The 23,358-nt window shown below is 36.3% G+C and overlaps 1 protein-coding gene across 1 annotated transcript in view; it reads left to right on the forward strand.

Annotated features, from left to right (window-relative positions):
- LOC134096136 (separin-like) overlaps window positions 1-22,097 on the forward strand; it is a 47,366-nt gene extending 25,269 nt beyond the window's left edge. The window contains exons 9-13 of the mRNA XM_062549892.1: window positions 2,092-2,133; window positions 3,334-3,524; window positions 20,992-21,149; window positions 21,688-21,821; window positions 22,083-22,097. Of these exons, the coding sequence (XP_062405876.1) occupies window positions 2,092-2,133; window positions 3,334-3,524; window positions 20,992-21,149; window positions 21,688-21,821; window positions 22,083-22,097 (540 nt within the window). The remainder of the gene's footprint in view (window positions 1-2,091; window positions 2,134-3,333; window positions 3,525-20,991; window positions 21,150-21,687; window positions 21,822-22,082) is intronic.
- The last annotated feature ends 1,261 nt before the right edge of the window (window positions 22,098-23,358 follow it).

Genomic DNA, 23,358 nt, shown 5'->3' on the forward strand with positions numbered 1-23,358 from the left:
ATGTTGTTATGGTATATTATGGTATATCCAGCATGAGGTCATGTTGTTATGCTATATTATGGTATATCCAGCATGAGGTTATGTTATGGTATATCCAGCATGAGGTCATGTTGTTATGCTATATTATGGTATATCCAGCATGAGGTCATGTTGTTATGGTATATTATGGTATATCCAGCATGAGGTCATGTTGTTATGCTATATTATGGTATATCCAGCATGAGGTCATGTTGTTATGCTATATCATGGTATATCCAGCATGAGGTCATGTTGTTATGCTATATTATGGTATATTATGGTATATCCAGCATGAGGTCATGTTGTTATGCTATATCATGGTATATCCAGCATGAGGTCATGTTGTTATGGTATATTATGGTATATCCAGCATGAGGTTATGTTAAAGTTATAGTTATGGTATATCCAGCACGAGGTTATGTTATGGTATATTATGGTATACACTAATCCAGCGAAACACTGAAGTAACACAAAACCGCCATTACTGCGTGCCTGGCTGCTAAGAAATTAGCCCGTTGGTTCCATAGGCAGCTGTTGCAGAGGTTAGCTGTCATTAATACACGTCTTAATACCTTATGTTGTTAATACATTACCTTCATTGGTAAGTTTTGGCACAGGCTGACATCATTGATCCAATGTTCCCTTTCACCTGACATTTTCTTTCATGAGTGGGATCTCTTGTTAGACATTCTCTGACAGGATCTTTCATTGAAAAGCACACGCAAGTGTCACTCGTCACACTCGCAGGCACGCAGTAATGGCGATATTCAAGATGGCAGCGCCCATAAAGTTCGCGCTGGATTAGTGTATATCCAGCATGAGGTCATGTTGTTATGGTATATCCAGCATGAGGTCATGTTGTTATGGTATATCCAGCATGAGTTTATGTTGTTATGGTATATTATGGTATATCCAGCATGAGGTTATGTTAAGGTTATAGTTATGGTATATCCAGCACATGGTTATGTTGTTATGCTATATTATGGTATATCCAGCATGAGGTCATGTTGTTATGGTATATTATGGTATATCCAGCATGAGGTTATGTTATTGTATATCCAGCATGAGGTCATGTTGTTATGGTATATATGGTATATCCAGCATGAGGTCATGTTGTTATGGTATATTATGGTATATCCAGCATGAGGTCATATTGTTATGGTATATTATGGTATATCCAGCATGAGGTCATGTTGTTATGCTATATTATGGTATATTATGGTATATCCAGCATGAGGTCATGTTGTTATGCTATATTATGGTATATCCAGTACGAGGTCATGTTGTTATGCTATATTATGGTATATCCAGCACGAGGTCATGTTGTTATGGTATATATGGTATATCCAGCATGAGGTCATGTTGTTATGGTATATTATGGTATATCCAGCTTGAGGTCATGTTGTTATGGTACATTATGGTATATCCAGCATGAGGTCATGTTGTTATGTTATATTATGGTATATCCAGCATGAGGTCATGTTGTTATGGTATATTATGGTATATCCAGCATGAGGTTATGTTATGGTTATAGTTATGGTATATCCAGCACGAGGTCATGTTGTTATGCTATATTATGGTATATCCAGCATGAGGTCATGTTGTTATGGTATATTATGGTATATCCAGCTTGAGGTCATGTTGTTATGGTATATTATGGTATATCCAGCATGAGGTTATGTTATGGTTATAGTTGTGGTATAGCCAGTAGAACCACCTGATTAATCCTGGAACAAGTCTGGGGCAGAAGTGCCATTGATCATGTAATGAGGTTATGTTGTTGATATGGTAACGGTTATGGTATTTAGCAGACGCTTTGGTCCAGTGCGACATACAAATAACAACAAAACAATAGTTATATTTAACAGTAAACAATTTAAAAGTAGCTAATACTACATTATGGAGAATAGCAATAATAAACAACAATGTCAATTCAAGTGAATTTGTGAAAATAGTTAATTACTAACCAGTAGGCCACGGCTGCCCCCAAAATGTACATTATTAATGAATATTATTATTAATTGTCTAGGTGTGGTTAGAACGCTGTGTGTGCTTGCGTGCGTGTGTGTGTAGGTGACCCACTGCTTCCTGCAGGCTGTGCAGAGTTTCCGGCATGTGGGTGACCACTATAAATGTGTGTGCGCGCGTGTGTGTGTGTGTGTGTGTGTGTGTGTAGGTGAACCACTGCTTCCTGCAGGCTGTGCAGAGTTTCCGGCATGTGGGTGACCACTATAAATGTGTGTGTGTGTGTGTGTGTGTGTGTGTGTGTGTGTGTGTGTGTGTGTGTGTGTGTGTGTGTGTGTAGGTGAACCACTGCTTCCTGCAGGCTGTGCAGAGTTTCCGGCATGTGGGTGACCACTATAAATGTGTGTGCGCGTGTGTGTGTGTGTGTGTGTGTGTGTGTGTGTGTGTGTAGGTGAACCACTGCTTCCTGCAGGCTGTGCAGAGTTTCCGGCATGTGGGTGACCACTATAAATGTGTGTGCGCGTGTGTGTGTGTGTGTGTGTGTGTGTGTGTGTGTGTGTGTGTGTGTGTAGGTGACCCACTGCTTCCTGCAGGCTGTGCAGAGTTTCCGGCGTGTGGGTGACCACTATAAATGTGCGTGTGCGTGTGCGTGTGCGTGTGCGTGTGTGTGTGTGTGTGTGTGTGTAGGTGACCCACTGCTTCCTGCAGGCTGTGCAGAGTTTCCGGCGTGTGGGTGACCACTATAAATGTGTGTGCGTGTGCGTGTGTGTGTGTGTGTGTGTAGGTGACCCACTGCTTCCTGCAGGCTGTGCAGAGTTTCCGGCGTGTGGGTGACCACTATAAATGTGTGTGTGTGTGTGTGTGTGTGTGTGTGTGTGTGTGTGTGTGTGTGTGTGTGTGTGTGTGTGTGTGTGTGTGTGTGTGTGTGTGTGTGTGTGTGTGTGTGTGTAGGTGACCCACTGCTTCCTGCAGGCTGTGCAGAGTTTCCGGCGTGTGGGTGACCACTATAAGTGCGTGTGTGTGTGTGTGTGTGTGTGTGTAGGTGAACCACTGCTTCCTGCAGGCTGTGCAGAGTTTCCGGCGTGTGGGTGACCACTATAAATGTGTGTGTGTGTGTGTGTGTGTGTGTGTGTGTGTGTGTGTGTGTGTGTGTGTGTGTGTGTGTGTGTGTGTGTGTGTGTGTGTGTGTGTGTGTGTAGGTGACCCACTGCTTCCTGCAGGCTGTGCAGAGTTTCCGGCGTGTGGGTGACCACTATAAATGTGTGTGTGTGCGTGTGTGTGTGTGTGTGTGTGTGTGTGTGTGTGTGTGTGTGTGTGTAGGTGACCCACTGCTTCCTGCAGGCTGTGCAGAGTTTCCGGCGTGTGGGTGACCAGCAGGGGGCACTGCAGGCGGTGTCTGATTGGCTGCTGTGCCTCAGGGAGGAGGAGCTACGGGACGTGTGCAGCCGCCCACACACACACTCTCACACACACCCCATCAGGCTGTGGGCCCGGATCAAAGCCGACGCCGCCAAGAGTGGACAAGAGGAGCTGCTGCTGCGGTAAGAACATACACACATATATATAGTATACACTATATATATACTATACACACTATATGGTCTATACTATACACACTATATGGTCTATACTATACACACTATATGGACTATACTATACACACTATATGGACTATATGGACTATACACACTATATGGACTATACTATACACACTATATGGACTATATGGACTATACTATACACACTATATGGACTATACTATACACACTATATGGTCTATACTATACACACTATATGGACTATACTATACACACTATATGGACTATACTATACACACTATATGGTCTATACTATACACACTATATGGACCATACTATACACACTATATGGTCTATATGGACTATACACACTATATGGACTATACTATACTATACACACTATATGGACTATACTATACACACTATATGGTCTATATGGACTATACTATACACACTATATGGTCTATACTATACACACTATATGGACTATACTATACACACTATATGGTCTATACTATACACACTATATGGTCTATACTATACACACTATATGGACTATACTATACACACTATATGGTCAATATGGACAATATATTCTATACACACTATATGGTCTATACTATACACACTATATGGTCTATATGGACTATACTATACACACTATATGGACTATACTATACACACTATATGGTCTATATGGACTATACACACTATATGGACTATACTATACACACTATATGGACTATACTATACACACTATATGGACTATATGGACTATACTATACACACTATATGGACTATACTATACACACTATATGGACTATACTATACACACTATATGGACTATACTATACACACTATATGGACTATATATACTATACACACTATATGGTCTATACTATACACACTATATGGACCATACTATACACACTATATGGACTATATATACTATACACACTATATGGACTATACTATACACACTATATGGACTATACTATACACACTATATGGTCTATATGGACTATACTATACACACTATATGGTCTATACTATACACACTATATGGACTATACTATACACACTATATGGTCTATACTATACACACTATATGGTCTATACTATACACACTATATGGACTATACTATACACACTATATGGTCAATATGGACAATATATTCTATACACACTATATGGTCTATACTATACACACTATATGGTCTATATGGACTATACTATACACACTATATGGACTATACTATACACACTATATGGACTATACTATACACACTATATGGACTATACTATACACACTATATGGACTATACTATACACACTATATGGACTATATATACTATACACACTATATGGTCTATACTATACACACTATATGGACTATACACACTATATGGACTATATATACACACTATACACACTATATGGTCTATACTATACACACTATATGGACTATACAATACACACTATATGGACTATACTATACACACTATATGGTCTATACTATACACACTATATGGACTATATATACACACTATATGGACCATACTATACACACTATATGGACTATACAATACACACTATATGGACTATACTATACACACTATATGGACTATATGGACTATACTATACACACTATATGGTCTATACTATACACACTATATGGACTATACTATACACACTATATGGACTATATGGACTATACTATGCACACTATATGGACTATACTATACACACTATATGGTCTATACTATACACACTATATGGTCTATACTATACACACTATATGGACTATACTATACACACTATATGGTCTATACTATACACACTATATGGACTATACTATACACACTATATGGACTATATGGACTATACTATACACACTATATGGTCTATACTATACACACTATATGGACTATACAATACACACTATATGGACTATACTATACACACTATATGGACTATATGGACTATACTATACACACTATATGGTCTATACTATACACACTATATGGACTATACTATACACACTATATGGACTATATGGACTATACTATGCACACTATATGGACTATACTATACACACTATATGGTCTATACTATACACACTATATGGTCTATACTATACACACTATATGGACTATACTATACACACTATATGGTCTATACTATACACACTATATGGACTATACTATACACACTATATGGACTATACTATACACACTATATGGACTATATGGACTATACTATGCACACTATATGGACTATACTATACACACTATATGGACTATACTATACACACTATATGGACTATACTATACACACTATATGGTCTATACTATACACACTATATGGACTATACTATACACACATTATATGGTCTATATATACTATACACACTATATGGACTATACTATACACACTATATGGACTATATGGACTATACTATACACACTATATGGACTATACTATACACACTATATGGACTATACTATACACACTATATGGTCTATACTATACACACTATATGGTCTATACTATACACACTATATGGACTATACTATACACACATTATATGGTCTATATATACTATACACACTATATGGACTATACTATACACACTATATGGACTATATGGACTATACTATACACACTATATGGACTATACTATACACACTATATGGACTATACTATACACACTATATGGTCTATACTATACACACTATATGGACTATACTATACACACTATATGGACTATACTATACACACTATATGGACTATATGGACTATACTATACACACTATATGGACTATACTATACACACTATATGGACTATATGGACTATACTATACACACTATATGGTCTATATGGACTATACTATACACACTATATGGACTATACTATACACACTATATGGACTATACTATACACACTATATGGTCTATACTATACACACTATATGGTCTATATGGACTATACTATACACACTATATGGACTATACTATACACACTATATGGACTATACTATACACACTATATGGACTATACTATACACACTATATGGTCTATACTATACACACTATATGGACTATACTATGCACACTATATGGTCTATACTATACACACTATATGGACTATACTATACACACTATATGGTCTATACTATACACACTATATGGACTATACTATACACACTATATGGTCTATATGGACTATACACACTATATGGTCTATACTATACACACTATATGGACTATATGGTCTATTCTATACACACTATATGGTCTATATGGACTATACACACTATATGGACTATACTATACACACTATATGGACTATACTATACACACTATATGGACTATACTATACACACTATATGGACTATACTATACACACTATATGGTCTATATGGACTATACACACTATATGGACTATACTATACACACTATATGGACTATACTATACACACTATATGGACTATACTATACACACTATATGGTCTATACTATACACACTATATGGACTATACAATACACACTATATGGACTATACTATACACACTATATGGACTATATGGACTATACTATGCACACTATATGGACTATACTATACACACTATATGGACTATACTATACACACTATATGGACTATACTATACACACTATATGGTCTATACTATACACACTATATGGACTATACAATACACACTATATGGACTATACTATACACACTATATGGACTATATGGACTATACTATGCACACTATATGGACTATACTATACACACTATATGGACTATACTATACACACTATATGGTCTATACTATACACACTATATGGACTATACTATACACACTATATGGACTATATGGACTATACTATACACACTATATGGTCTATACTATACACACTATATGGTCTATATGGACTATACACACTATATGGACTATACTATACACACTATATGGACTATACTATACACACTATATGGACTATACTATACACACTATATGGTCTATACTATACACACTATATGGACTATACAATACACACTATATGGACTATACTATACACACTATATGGACTATATGGACTATACTATGCACACTATATGGACTATATATACTATGCACACTATATGGACTATACTTTACACACTATATGGACTATACTATACACACTATATGGACTATATGGACTATACTATACACACTATATGGTCTATACTATACACACTATATGGACTATACAATACACACTATATGGACTATACTATACACACTATATGGACTATATGGACTATACACACTATATGGACTATACTATACACACTATATGGTCTATACTATACACACTATATGGACTATACAATACACACTATATGGACTATACTATACACACTATATGGTCTATATGGACTATACACACTATATGGACTATACTATACACACTATATGGACTATACTATACACACTATATGGACTATACTATACACACTATATGGACTATACTATACACACTATATGGTCTATACTATACACACTATATGGACTATACTATACACACTATATGGACTATATATACACACTATACACACTATATGGTCTATACTATACACACTATATGGACTATACTATACACACTATATGGACTATACTATACACACTATATGGACTATACTATACACACTATATGGACTATACTATACACACTATATGGACTATACTATACACACTATATGGTCTATACTATACACACTATATGGTCTATATGGACTATACTATGCACACTATATGGACTATACTATACACACTATATGGTCTATACTATACACACTATATGGACTATACACACTATATGGACTATACTATACACACTATATGGTCTATACTATACACACTATACTATACACACTATATGGACTATACTATACACACTATATGGACTATACTATACACACTATATGGTCTATACTATACACACTATATGGACTATACTATACACACTATATGGTCTATATGGACTATACTATACACACTATACACACTATATGGACTATACTATACACACTATATGGACTATACTATACACACTATATGGACTATACTATACACACTATACACACTATATGGACTATACTATACACACTATATGGACTATACTATACACACTATATGGACTATACTATACACACTATATGGACTATATGGACTATACTATACACACTATATGGTCTATACTATACACACTATATGGACTATACTATACACACTATATGGTCTATACTATACTACACACACTATATGGTCTATATGGACTATACACACTATATGGACTATACTATACACACACTATATATACTATACTACACACACTATATGGTCTATATGGACTATACTATACACACTATATGGTCTATATGGACTATATATTCTATACACACTATATGGACTATATGGTCTATACTATACACACTATATGGACTATAAGGACTATACACACTATATGGACTATACCACACTACACACACTATATGGTCTATATGGACTATACTATGCACACTATATGGACTATACTATACACACTATATGGACTATACTATACACACTATATGGTCTATACTATACACACTATATGGACTATACTATACACACTATATGGACTATATGGACTATACTATACACACTATATGGTCTATACTATACACACTATATGGTCTATATGGACTATACACACTATATGGACTATACTATACACACTATATGGACTATACTATACACACTATATGGACTATACTATACACACTATATGGTCTATACTATACACACTATATGGACTATACAATACACACTATATGGACTATACTATACACACTATATGGACTATATGGACTATACTATGCACACTATATGGACTATATATACTATGCACACTATATGGACTATACTTTACACACTATATGGACTATACTATACACACTATATGGACTATATGGACTATACTATACACACTATATGGTCTATACTATACACACTATATGGACTATACAATACACACTATATGGACTATACTATACACACTATATGGACTATATGGACTATACACACTATATGGACTATACTATACACACTATATGGTCTATACTATACACACTATATGGACTATACAATACACACTATATGGACTATACTATACACACTATATGGTCTATATGGACTATACACACTATATGGACTATACTATACACACTATATGGACTATACTATACACACTATATGGACTATACTATACACACTATATGGACTATACTATACACACTATATGGTCTATACTATACACACTATATGGACTATACTATACACACTATATGGACTATATATACACACTATACACACTATATGGTCTATACTATACACACTATATGGACTATACTATACACACTATATGGACTATACTATACACACTATATGGACTATACTATACACACTATATGGACTATACTATACACACTATATGGACTATACTATACACACTATATGGTCTATACTATACACACTATATGGTCTATATGGACTATACTATGCACACTATATGGACTATACTATACACACTATATGGTCTATACTATACACACTATATGGACTATACACACTATATGGACTATACTATACACACTATATGGTCTATACTATACACACTATACTATACACACTATATGGACTATACTATACACACTATATGGACTATACTATACACACTATATGGTCTATACTATACACACTATATGGACTATACTATACACACTATATGGTCTATATGGACTATACTATACACACTATACACACTATATGGACTATACTATACACACTATATGGACTATACTATACACACTATATGGACTATACTATACACACTATACACACTATATGGACTATACTATACACACTATATGGACTATACTATACACACTATATGGACTATACTATACACACTATATGGACTATATGGACTATACTATACACACTATATGGTCTATACTATACACACTATATGGACTATACTATACACACTATATGGTCTATACTATACTACACACACTATATGGTCTATATGGACTATACACACTATATGGACTATACTATACACACACTATATATACTATACTACACACACTATATGGTCTATATGGACTATACTATACACACTATATGGTCTATATGGACTATATATTCTATACACACTATATGGACTATATGGTCTATACTATACACACTATATGGACTATAAGGACTATACACACTATATGGACTATACCACACTACACACACTATATGGTCTATATGGACTATACACACTATATGGACTATACTATACACACTATATGGTCTATACTATACACACTATATGGACTATACTATACACACACACTATATGGACTATACTATACACACTATATGGTCTATACTATACTATACACACTATATGGTCTATATGGACTATACACACTATATGGACTATACACACACACTATATGGACTATACTATACACACTATATGGTCTATACTATACTATACACACTATATGGTCTATAAGGACTATACTATACACACACTATATGGTCTATATGGACTATACACACTATATGGACTATACACACACACTATATGGACTATACTATACACACTATATGGTCTATACTATACACACTATATGGTCTATAAGGACTATACTATACACACTATATGGTCTATATGGACTATACTATACACACTATATGGACCATACTATACTATACACACTATATGGTCTATACTATACTATACACACTATATGGTCTATAAGGACTATACTATACACACACTATATGGTCTATATGGACTATACACACTATATGGACTATACACACACACTATATGGACTATACTATACACACTATATGGACTATACAATACACACTATATGGTCTATATGGACTATACTATACACACTATATGGACTATACTATACTATACACACTATATGGTCTATACCATACTATACACACTATATGGTCTATAAGGACTATACTATACACACTATATGGTCTATACTATACTATACACACTATATGGACTACATGGACTATACTATACACACTATATGGTCTATACTATACACACTATATGGACTATACTATACACACTATATGGACTATATGGACTATACTATACACACTATATGGACTATACTATACACACTATATGGACTATACTATACACACTATATGGACTATACTATACACACTATATGGACTATATATACTATACACACTATATGGTCTATACTATACACACTATATGGACTATACTATACACACTATATGGACTATACTATACACACTATATGGACTATACTATACACACTATATGGACTATATATACTATACACACTATATGGTCTATACTATACACACTATATGGACTATACACACTATATGGACTATACTATACACACTATATGGACTATACTATACACACTATATGGACTATACTATACACACTATATGGTCTATACTATACACACTATATGGACCACACTACACACACTATATGGACTATACTATACACACTATATGGACTATATGGACTATACTATACACACTATATGGTCTATATGGTCTATACTATACACACTATATGGACTATATGGACTATACTATACACACTATATGGACTATACACACTATATGGTCTATACTATACACACTATATGGACTATACTATACACACTATATGGTCTATACTATACACACTATATGGACTATACTATACACACTATATGGACTATACTATACACACTATATGGACTATATGGACTATACACACTATATGGTCTATAAGGACTATACTATACACACTATATGGTCTATATGGACTATACTATACACACTATATGGACTATACTATACACACTATATGGTCTATACTATACACACTATATGGTCTATAAGGACTATACTATACACACTATATGGTCTATATGGACTATACTATACACACTATATGGACTATACTATACACACTATATGGACTATACTATACACACTATATGGTCTATACTATACACACTATATGGTCTATAAGGACTATACTATACACACTATATGGTCTATATGGACTATACTATACACACTATATGGACTATACTATACACACTATATGGACTATACACACTATATGGACTATATGGACTATACTATACACACTATATGGTCTATATGGACTATACTATACACACTATATGGACTATACTATACACACTATATGGTCTATATGGACTATACTATACACACTATATGGACTATACTATACACACTATATGGACTATACTATACACACTATATGGACTATACTATACACACTATATGGTCTATACTATACACACTATATGGACTATATGGTCTATACTATACACACTATATGGACTATACTATACACACTATATGGACTATACTATACACACTATATGGTCTATACTATACACACTATATGGACCACACTACACACACTATATGGACTATACTATACACACTATATGGACTATACTATACACTCTATATGGACTATACTATACACACTATATGGACTATACTTTACACACTATATGGTCTATACTATACACACTATATGGACTATACTATACACACTATATGGTCCATACTATACACACTATATGGACTATACTATGCACACTATATGGACTATACTATACACACTATATGGACTATACTATACACACTATACTATACACACTATATGGACTATACTATACACACTATATGGTCTATACTATACACACTATATGGACTATACTATACACACTATATGGTCCATACTATACACACTATCTGGTCTATACTATACACACTATATGGACTATATGGACTATACTATACACACTATATGGACCATACTATACACACTATATGGTCTATATGGACTATACTATACACACTATACTATACACACTATATGGACTATACTATACACACTATATGGACTATACTATACACACTATATGGTCTATATGGACTATATATACTATACACACTATATGGACTATACTATACACACTATATGGTCTATACTATACACACTATATGGACTATACTATACACACTATATGGACTATACTATACACACTATATGGACTATACTATACACACTATATGGACTATATGGACTATACACACTATATGGACTATATGGACTATACTATACACACTATATGGTCTATACTATACACACTATATGGTCTATAAGGACTATACTATACACACTATATGGTCTATACTATACACACTATATGGACTATACTATACACACTATATGGACTATACTATACACACCAAATGGACTATATGGACTATACTATGCACACTATATGGTCTATACTATACACACTATATGGACTATATGGACTATACTATACACACTATATGGTCTATACTATACACACTATATGGACTATACTATACACACTATATGGACTATACTATACACACTATATGGACTATATGGACTATACTATACACACTATATGGTCTATACTATACACACTATATGGACTATACTATACACACTATATGGACTATACTATACACACTATATGGACTATATGGACTATACACACTATATGGACTATATGGACTATACTATACACACTATATGGACTATACTATACACACTATATGGACTATACACACTATATGGACTATACTATACACACTATATGGACTATACTATACACACTATATGGACTATACTATACACACTATATGGACTATACACACTATATGGACTATACTATACACACTATATGGACTATACTATACACACTATATGGACTATACTATACACACTATATGGACTATACTATACACACTATATGGACTATACTATACACACTATATGGACTATACTATACACACTATATGGTCTATATGGACTATATATACTATACACACTATATGGACTATACTATACACACTATATGGACTATACTATACACACTATATGGGCTATACTATACACACTATATGGTCTATAAGGACTATACTATACACACTATATGGTCTATATGGACTATACTATACACACTATATGGTCTATACTATACACACTATATGGTCTATAAGGACTATACTATACACACTATATGGTCTATATGGACTATACTATACACACTATATGGTCTATACTATACACACTATATGGTCTATAAGGACTATACTATACACACTATATGGTCTATACTATACACACTATATGGTCTATATGGACTATACTATACACACTATATGGTCTATATGGACTATACTATACACACTATATGGTCTATATGGACTATACTATACACACTATATGGACTATATATACACACTATACACACTATATGGACTATACTATACACACTATATGGACTATACTATACACACTATATGGACTATACTATACACACTATATGGTCTATACTATACACACTATATGGTCTATAAGGACTATACTATACACACTATATGGTCTATATGGACTATACACACTATATGGACTATACTATGCACACTATATGGACTATACTATACACACTATATGGACTATACTATACACACTATATGGTCTATATGGACTATACACACTATACACACTATATGGACTATACTATACACACTATATGGACTATATGGACTATACTATACACACTATATGGTCTATACTATACACACTATATGGACTATACTATACACACTATATGGACTATACACACTATACACACTATATGGACTATACTATACACACTATATGGACTATATGGACTATACTATACACACTATATGGTCTATACTATACACACTATATGGACTATACTATACACACTATATGGACTATACACACTATACACACTATATGGACTATACTATACACACTATATGGACTATACTATACACACTATATGGACTATACTACACACACTATATGGACTATATGGACCATACTATACACACTATATGGACTATACACACTATACACACTATATGGACTATACTATACACACTATATGGACTATACTATACACACTATATGGACTATACTACACACACTATATGGTCTATATGGACTATACACACTATATGGACTATACTATGCACACTATATGGACTATACTATACACACTATATGGACTATACTATACACACTATATGGTCTATAAGGACTATACTATACACACTATATGGACTATACTATACACACTATATGGACTATATGGACTATACACACTATATGGACTATACTATACACACTATATGGACTATATGGACTATACTATACACACTATATGGACTACACTATACACACTATATGGTCTATACTATACACACTATATGGACTATACTATACACACATTATGGACTATACTATACACACACACTATATGGTCTATACTATACACACTATATGGACTATACTATACACACTATATGGACTATACTATACACACACACTATATGGTCTATACTATACACACTATATGGACCATACTATACACACTATATGGACTATATGGACTATACACACTATATGGACTATACTATACACACTATATGGACTATATGGACTATACTATACACACTATATGGACTATACTATACACACTATATGGTCTATATGGACTATACTATACACACTATATGGTCTATATGGACTATACACACTATATGGTCTATATGGACTATACACACTATATGGACTATATATTCTATACACACTATATGGTCTATATGGACTATACTATACACACTATATGGTCTATATGGACTATACACACTATATGGTCTATATGGACTAGGGCTGAACGATATATTGCATTTGCGATAATATCGCGATATGATGAAGTGCAATTTTCTAACCGCATAGGCTGCGATTACCCTATGCATTACCCTCTGGTCACGTGACATGAGAGCGTATAAAGTAGCAAATATTTTTAACAGTCTATCAGAGAGTGAACTCGGCAAGCTGCTCGATAGAACCATTGAACCAACATTTTTAAGAGTGCGACTGAAACAAATTCTAGGTTACACTGGTGCACCTGCGCTGCTCGGGTGAAAGCATGAATGTCTTTCGCAAGTTTTCATTGTAGACTATGCGTGCAAATTCACCAAACGGTATAGATTCAAACCCCTCTCCTTGGCCCGCTTTCTCTCCCTCTCCCTCCCTCCCTCTCCCTCCCTCTCTCTCTCTGTCGTGCGCGCTAAATGGACACCCGCCCCGCGACATGCACATTCAATCCAAATAAAAAATTCACAATCGTGAAAGCAATGACGCATAGAAGACGATTAGCTAAATTATATATAAAATCCGGTTAGCATCATTATTAGCATACTGCAGACATCTAAAACTCTTGCGTTCAAATTGACTGATCATCTCAATACAGATGTTTTCCAACTTCAAGACTCAAAAGGGCTTATCCCAAGGAGAAAAAAGTATTTATCTACCTTGAAACAGACGTGGGGAAACTGACCCGTCCAAACAGTAGACTATGATAAGATAGCCAACTATGCTACTTTGTTTACAATATTTTGAGGCTTCAACCAGACAGCTGAATTAAAGAGACGGAGTTGGAATAGTCAGTGCAGTGTGTTGTGCAGCCATGAATATCAGGAATTTCTGTATGCAGAACATATCACGTTCATTAAATGAATTATTATGAATTATCTGAAAAACTGTGTAATAATATTTAGGCTATTAATATTTTCATATTTTTGCAATCTGCACTTTTGTTTGTGTGACTTCTTACTGACTTTCATTTTAATCTTTACACCAGGCTTCCTTGTAGGCCTACTAGTAGCCTACTTTATGTTCTGATATGTAGGCCTACAAGGTTGAAAGTTCAAAATATAGGCCTACTATTGTGATTGAAGTAGCTAGTTAAACAAAATGTCATCCATCAATTCATGCATCACGTACCTGTCATCATAACAGAGGTATGACTTCCAGGAAATAAGAGTTTATTTTTAATCTTATATAGCCTATTGCCCATGCTATATGATTTACTGCTTGTTTTTGTTGAAAAATTCGCAAGACAAACACCTTAAAAAATAATGCCATATCGCATCGCAATCGCAATATTGGCAAGAAAAATCGCAATTAGATTATTTTCCATAATCGTTCAGCCCTAATATGGACTATACTATACACACTATATGGTCTATAAGGACTATATATTCTATACACACTATATGGTCTATATGGACTATACCAGGGGTTGACAACCCAAAATGTTCAAAGAGCCATAATGGACAAAAAAAAACAAAAAACAAATCTGTCTGGAGCCGCAAAAAAATTAAAAGCCTTATATAAGCCTTATGAAGCCAATCACACATTAGCCTACTCTTTTTGTTGTTCGACAACTTCTCATTACAAAGCACACATGCAGGCAATCCTTCCGCATTGGCAATGAAAGCAGATTCGGTCCATTCTGCCTTAAAGGGTCACTGCACCCTAAAATAGGTTTTTTGAGCTGTTGATTGATTGAAAATACTCATAAGTGGTGAACTGTACTATTACCAGGGTTAATATTGACAAAAATCGTGTTTCTCGACAAAAGTAACATTTCGTCTGATTTTGTATTGGAGATATTGCTCTCTCGCGCATACTACCGTTTGAAAACATGCCATGGCATGTTGGTCCAAAATCCTATTGGAATGCTGACGTTGTCCTGCACTTCTAGTCCGACACTACGTCACCGGGTCGTTACAAATTAGGACTGGAAACTAACGCCCCCATTTTCGCCTGATGTTGGGGGCCAATCACAGAACAGGGGAGAAAGCAAGACCATGATGAGCTATGCAGAGACGCATTTGATTGACATCCGTGGCGCCCAATGAACGGATCTGGACATTTTTTTCAAATACGAGAAAATGAACGTCTGGTTGCCAGACCACGTCTCATTTGAGAAGTGGGAGGCATTAGCCAGGCTACTAAACTACATAAATCCACCATTAATTTGTAATTGTATGCCTCCTCCCTGCTGTTTGTTTCCTATGTGGAGTTGTCCGAGCTGATGTCCCGAGTCCCGTTGAGGCCGGACTGCCATTGGCTTATCTGCGTTCTAAAGGCAGCGCTTGGCGGGAATAAGCATGCTTATGCTCCCCATAAACTTTTGCATGAATCATGTAATACGCATGCGCAACTTCCGAAATTCGCAGCATTGAAATGAATGGTGAGGATAGGCAGAGACCTTAAAAGCCTACCCTGGCCTTTGGAATCAAAGCAAGCTTCGGGACGACTTGCTTTGGCATTCCCACGGTAACCAGGCATGTTTGCTTTGCTGCGTAGTTCGGTGTTGTGAATCGCTGTTTGCGTAAGCCTTCACGTTTTGAGTTTTTGACGTTAAATAAGACGTAAATTTACTTTTTAGAATTGAAATTGCATTCTATTTGTATTGTTTGTGACTTCAGTGTGAGCTTGTGTCGTCCTTCTTTTTCAAATGAAATTTACTCAGGGTAGGCACTGCCTACCCTGCCTACCCTGACCGCACGTCACTGCTACACACACTATATGGTCTAGACTGTATGGAATGCACGGCACAGAAAATGTATCGAATTTGATCGAAAATTAAGTAATCTTTGCGGTACGTCCATCGCAAGCGTTGATATCGCGATAACGATACATTTTAGATATATTGTGCAGCCCTAACCACCACCTCGAATTATGCACCTTTCAGTAGATGCTGGCTGTTGAACACATTTGAGCAGTTTTACTTTCTTTCTTTTATCATTTCACCCACAAGAAATTAATAGGAAAACAGTAAAATGTAAACCAAATAGTAAAAGTAAATAGTACACTATTAGGCTACTACCACAAAGCCTATTCTAGTGTACAATAAAGTAGCCTGGTCAAATCAGTGCCAATTGCGGGTGACTGTAGTTCTTCAGCTGTCTGTACCAAGTCCATTACGGATATTATCATCATGATTACCACTGACACCTGCAGCTATGTTGGGCAGAGGGTTGAAATAAGCATGTATGCTTAGTGGGCAGTGGGCACTGTTGTGTACTCAAAGACGCACCTCCATTGACATACACACGTGACTATCACTATCAGAAGACGATCGAGCTGTGACGCAACTGGCTGGGGCACCGGCACCGCACGCCGGCCACCCGGGTTCGATTCCCGGCCCGTGGTCCTTTCCGGATCCCACCCCTGCGCTCTCCCATTCACTTCCTGTCACTCTCTACTATCCCTATCAATAAAGGCGTAAAATGCCCAAAAAAGACGATCGATCATGATCTCCAAAAGGAAGATATTCTCCTTCAGAATCAGAATAGGTGAAGAACAGGCCCCAAGACCTCATCACAAGTGAACTTGTTTTCAACATTTGGTGTATTTCTGCTTCAGTTTTATGCACAACTATGGCCTGCGTCTACTGCGCGCAGTTTTTAATGACGTGGGTAGTTTGTGAAAACCTTGCGCAGCAAATTTGGGCTTAAATTGAAGCTCTTGATGTGTGGCAACTCGTGGTGGAGAGTACAAATGAGATTTGTCACCATACTTGGATCTACCATCTGTTTTAATCTGTCTTGTTTATCACAATTACAAATACCCTCAAGGGGCGAATTACATTATTATTTAATCAGTGTCGTTTATCACAATTACGAATGCTTATGGTTATAGTTATGGTTGCTTAGCAGACGCCTTTGTCCAAGGCGACATAATCAATACAATAATTCAATTTAGCAGTTGATTTAGACTAGTGTCGACTAAAGGGAATAGCAACATAAACAGTAAACAGTATCAATATAAGCACAGCTAATGAAAAAAATAGTAAATAAAGTAAACAAGTCATTCAATCAATTATAATACAAATACCTTTAAGGACCGAATAACATTATTATACCTTTAAGGGCCGAATAACATCATTATACCTTTAAGGGCCGAATAACATCATTATTCCTTTAAGGGCCGAATAACATCATTATACCTTTAAGGGCCGAATAACATCATTATTCCTTTAAGGGCCGAATAACATCATTATACCTCTAAGGACCGAATAACATCATTATACCTTTAAGGGCCGAATAACACTATTATACCTCTAAGGACCGAATAACACTATTATACCTCTAAGGACCGAATAACATTATTATACCTTTAAGGACCGAATAACATTATTATTTTGACACCAAGTTGCGGTCTGGAACTGGGCCGGTTGTGGCCCACGTCCCGGGAGTTTAAGACCCGTGGTATCGACTGCCTAGAGAATTATGTGTGTGTATGTGTGTGCTTGTGTTTATAATGTGTGTGTGTGTGCGTGTATGTGTTTATAATGTGTATATGTGTGTATGTGTTTATCGTGTGTGTGAGAGAGTATATGTGTTTATAATGTGTGTGTGTTTCTAATGTGTGTGCGTGGTACTAGGACCTTGCGGGACAGCTTTCAGGGGGCGGAGCCTGGTGATGCGGTGATGATGCAGCTGCTGGAGGCAGAGCTGTGTGCCTATGCGGCCGGGTCACATGACCTGCACCGGGAGACCTACAACACACTGTGCGACCTGCTGGACTTGTGTCCTGAGGACAGTGAACACACACACACACGCGCTCACACACTCCTGCAGCTTGCACAGGTCACCTGCCTCCATGACTTCAGCCAACTAACCGACTGGTGAGTCAGGGTTCTTCAGCTACACACACACACATGCACACACAGAGTGCTGCAGGGAGTTCCATCCCAAGGTTCGGAGGTCCGTTAAATCTATATAATTAGAATCAAGAAGTTTGCTTCACTTTTCTGGTGTTGTGTTATATGTGATGTAGCAGCCTGTTTGTCCAAGACACATTTCCCTTGGGACACAATAAAGAAATCTTAATCTTTCAATGGAATTTCATTGCAATAAGCAAAGTCAGCTTGTAAGACATTGCCACTCAACGCCTGAAACTGTGTGGCAAACTATTTATTTTGTTACCGGAAGCCATGAAATAGTAGCCAAGTCATTGCTAAAGACACATTATGTTAAGTTTCTTTTCTCTTTTTGATAAGTAGCGTTATAATAAGCGGGGTGATGTATTGTCCGCCGATAATTATCGTGTGTGTGTGTGTTGCTCAGCTCGCCTGTAGATTTTGCCCAGGAGTCTTTGCGGCTGCTGGAGGCAGAGCCTGAGACCGTGGCCAATGCTGATTGGCTGAGAGATGACCAAGCACACGCCTCCCTCTGGCTCTACATCTGCCAACTAGAGAGTAGTTTACAAGAGGTAACATGCACCCATGCACGCACACACACACACACACACACACACACACACACACATGCATACCCACACACACACGCACGCACGCACACACACCAGTGATGCGCGGGCTGATCCAAATTGAGTGGGCGACTGCGGTCATCCGCGGTTATGGGTCAAGAAAAAATATTTTTAATTATATATTGGTCATGTTTGGTCGGGTCCGTTAAAATAAATATGCCATTAATGTTTTGTCATTTATATTGTACACATAATTGTCTTTAGAAGAGAAAGACATAATTTGCAGCATCCCCACTGAAACGCAATTCTATCCCCCACATTCTGTGACGAACATGTAGAAATGCACTTGTTGTTTCTGCGTAGACAGACCCTCGGCTACACTTGACATGCATGTTCCGTTCTCAGAGCATATGCCTTCTCTGTCTATGATCTGCAGCTTTTTTCTCGAACTGCTGGCCTCCTCGACAGAAAATTCGGCTACTGGTATTATGGAACCATGGACTAAAAGAAAAATAAACGAAAAGTTTCCTCAATCAGGAAATACTTCTTAATTTAAAGGAACTCGTAAGAAACGCTAATGGACTAAGTTCGTTAGTTAGTTCATTTTATTGTCCCCTTAGGGAAATTCTTTTCACATTTTCCAAAACTTCATGGTACATTGTCTGCATGTGCCATCCCTGTGCCTGTGACCTACATATTTCATGCACTATACATTGACACAGATATAAATGGTAACTTATGGCTAATGTATATTAGAAATCTCATAGAGATGCTAACTGTTAGCATATTCAAAACAGGTAGATATTTAGAGCGAACCACTGTCCAGTAGCAAAGGTTTACATAAGAATAGTTCTTTATTTACAACTGACTATTAAAATACTGAAAGGCAATCGTTTTTTCTCTGTGTGTGTGTGTGTGTGTGTGTGTGTGTGTGTGTGTGTGTGTGTGTGTGTGTGTGTGTTGCAGGCAATGTCCACAGAGAGACGTTTGAGAGAAGAGCAGGACCGAGGGGGTGTGGCCTGTTTGGAGCCACTCCCCCCAAATGACCTGGAGCAGGAAGAGAGGGAGCGTGTTAAAGAGAGTGTGTTGGTGTACGAAGGGTTAACCTTTAACCTCACACAACACACAGGTAAGATTACGCACACACACACACACACACACACACACACACACACACACAAGCGTGTTAAAGAGAGTGTGTTGGTGTACGAAGGGTTAACCTTTAACCTCACACAACACACAGGTAAGATTACGCACACACACACACACACACACACACACACACACACACACACACACAAGCGTGTTAAAGAGAGTGTGTTGGTGTACGAAGGGTTAACCTTTAACCTCACACAACACACAGGTAAGATTACGCACCCACACACACCACACACACACACACACACACAAACACACACACAAGCGTGTTCAAGAGAGTGTGTTGGTGTACAAAGGGTTAACCTTTAACCTCACACAACACACAGGTAAGATTACGCACACACACACACACACACACACACACACACACACACCAGTGTGT

Source organism: Sardina pilchardus, chromosome 11 (genome assembly GCF_963854185.1).
Source record: "Sardina pilchardus chromosome 11, fSarPil1.1, whole genome shotgun sequence".
Lineage (NCBI taxonomy): Eukaryota > Metazoa > Chordata > Actinopteri > Clupeiformes > Clupeidae > Sardina > Sardina pilchardus.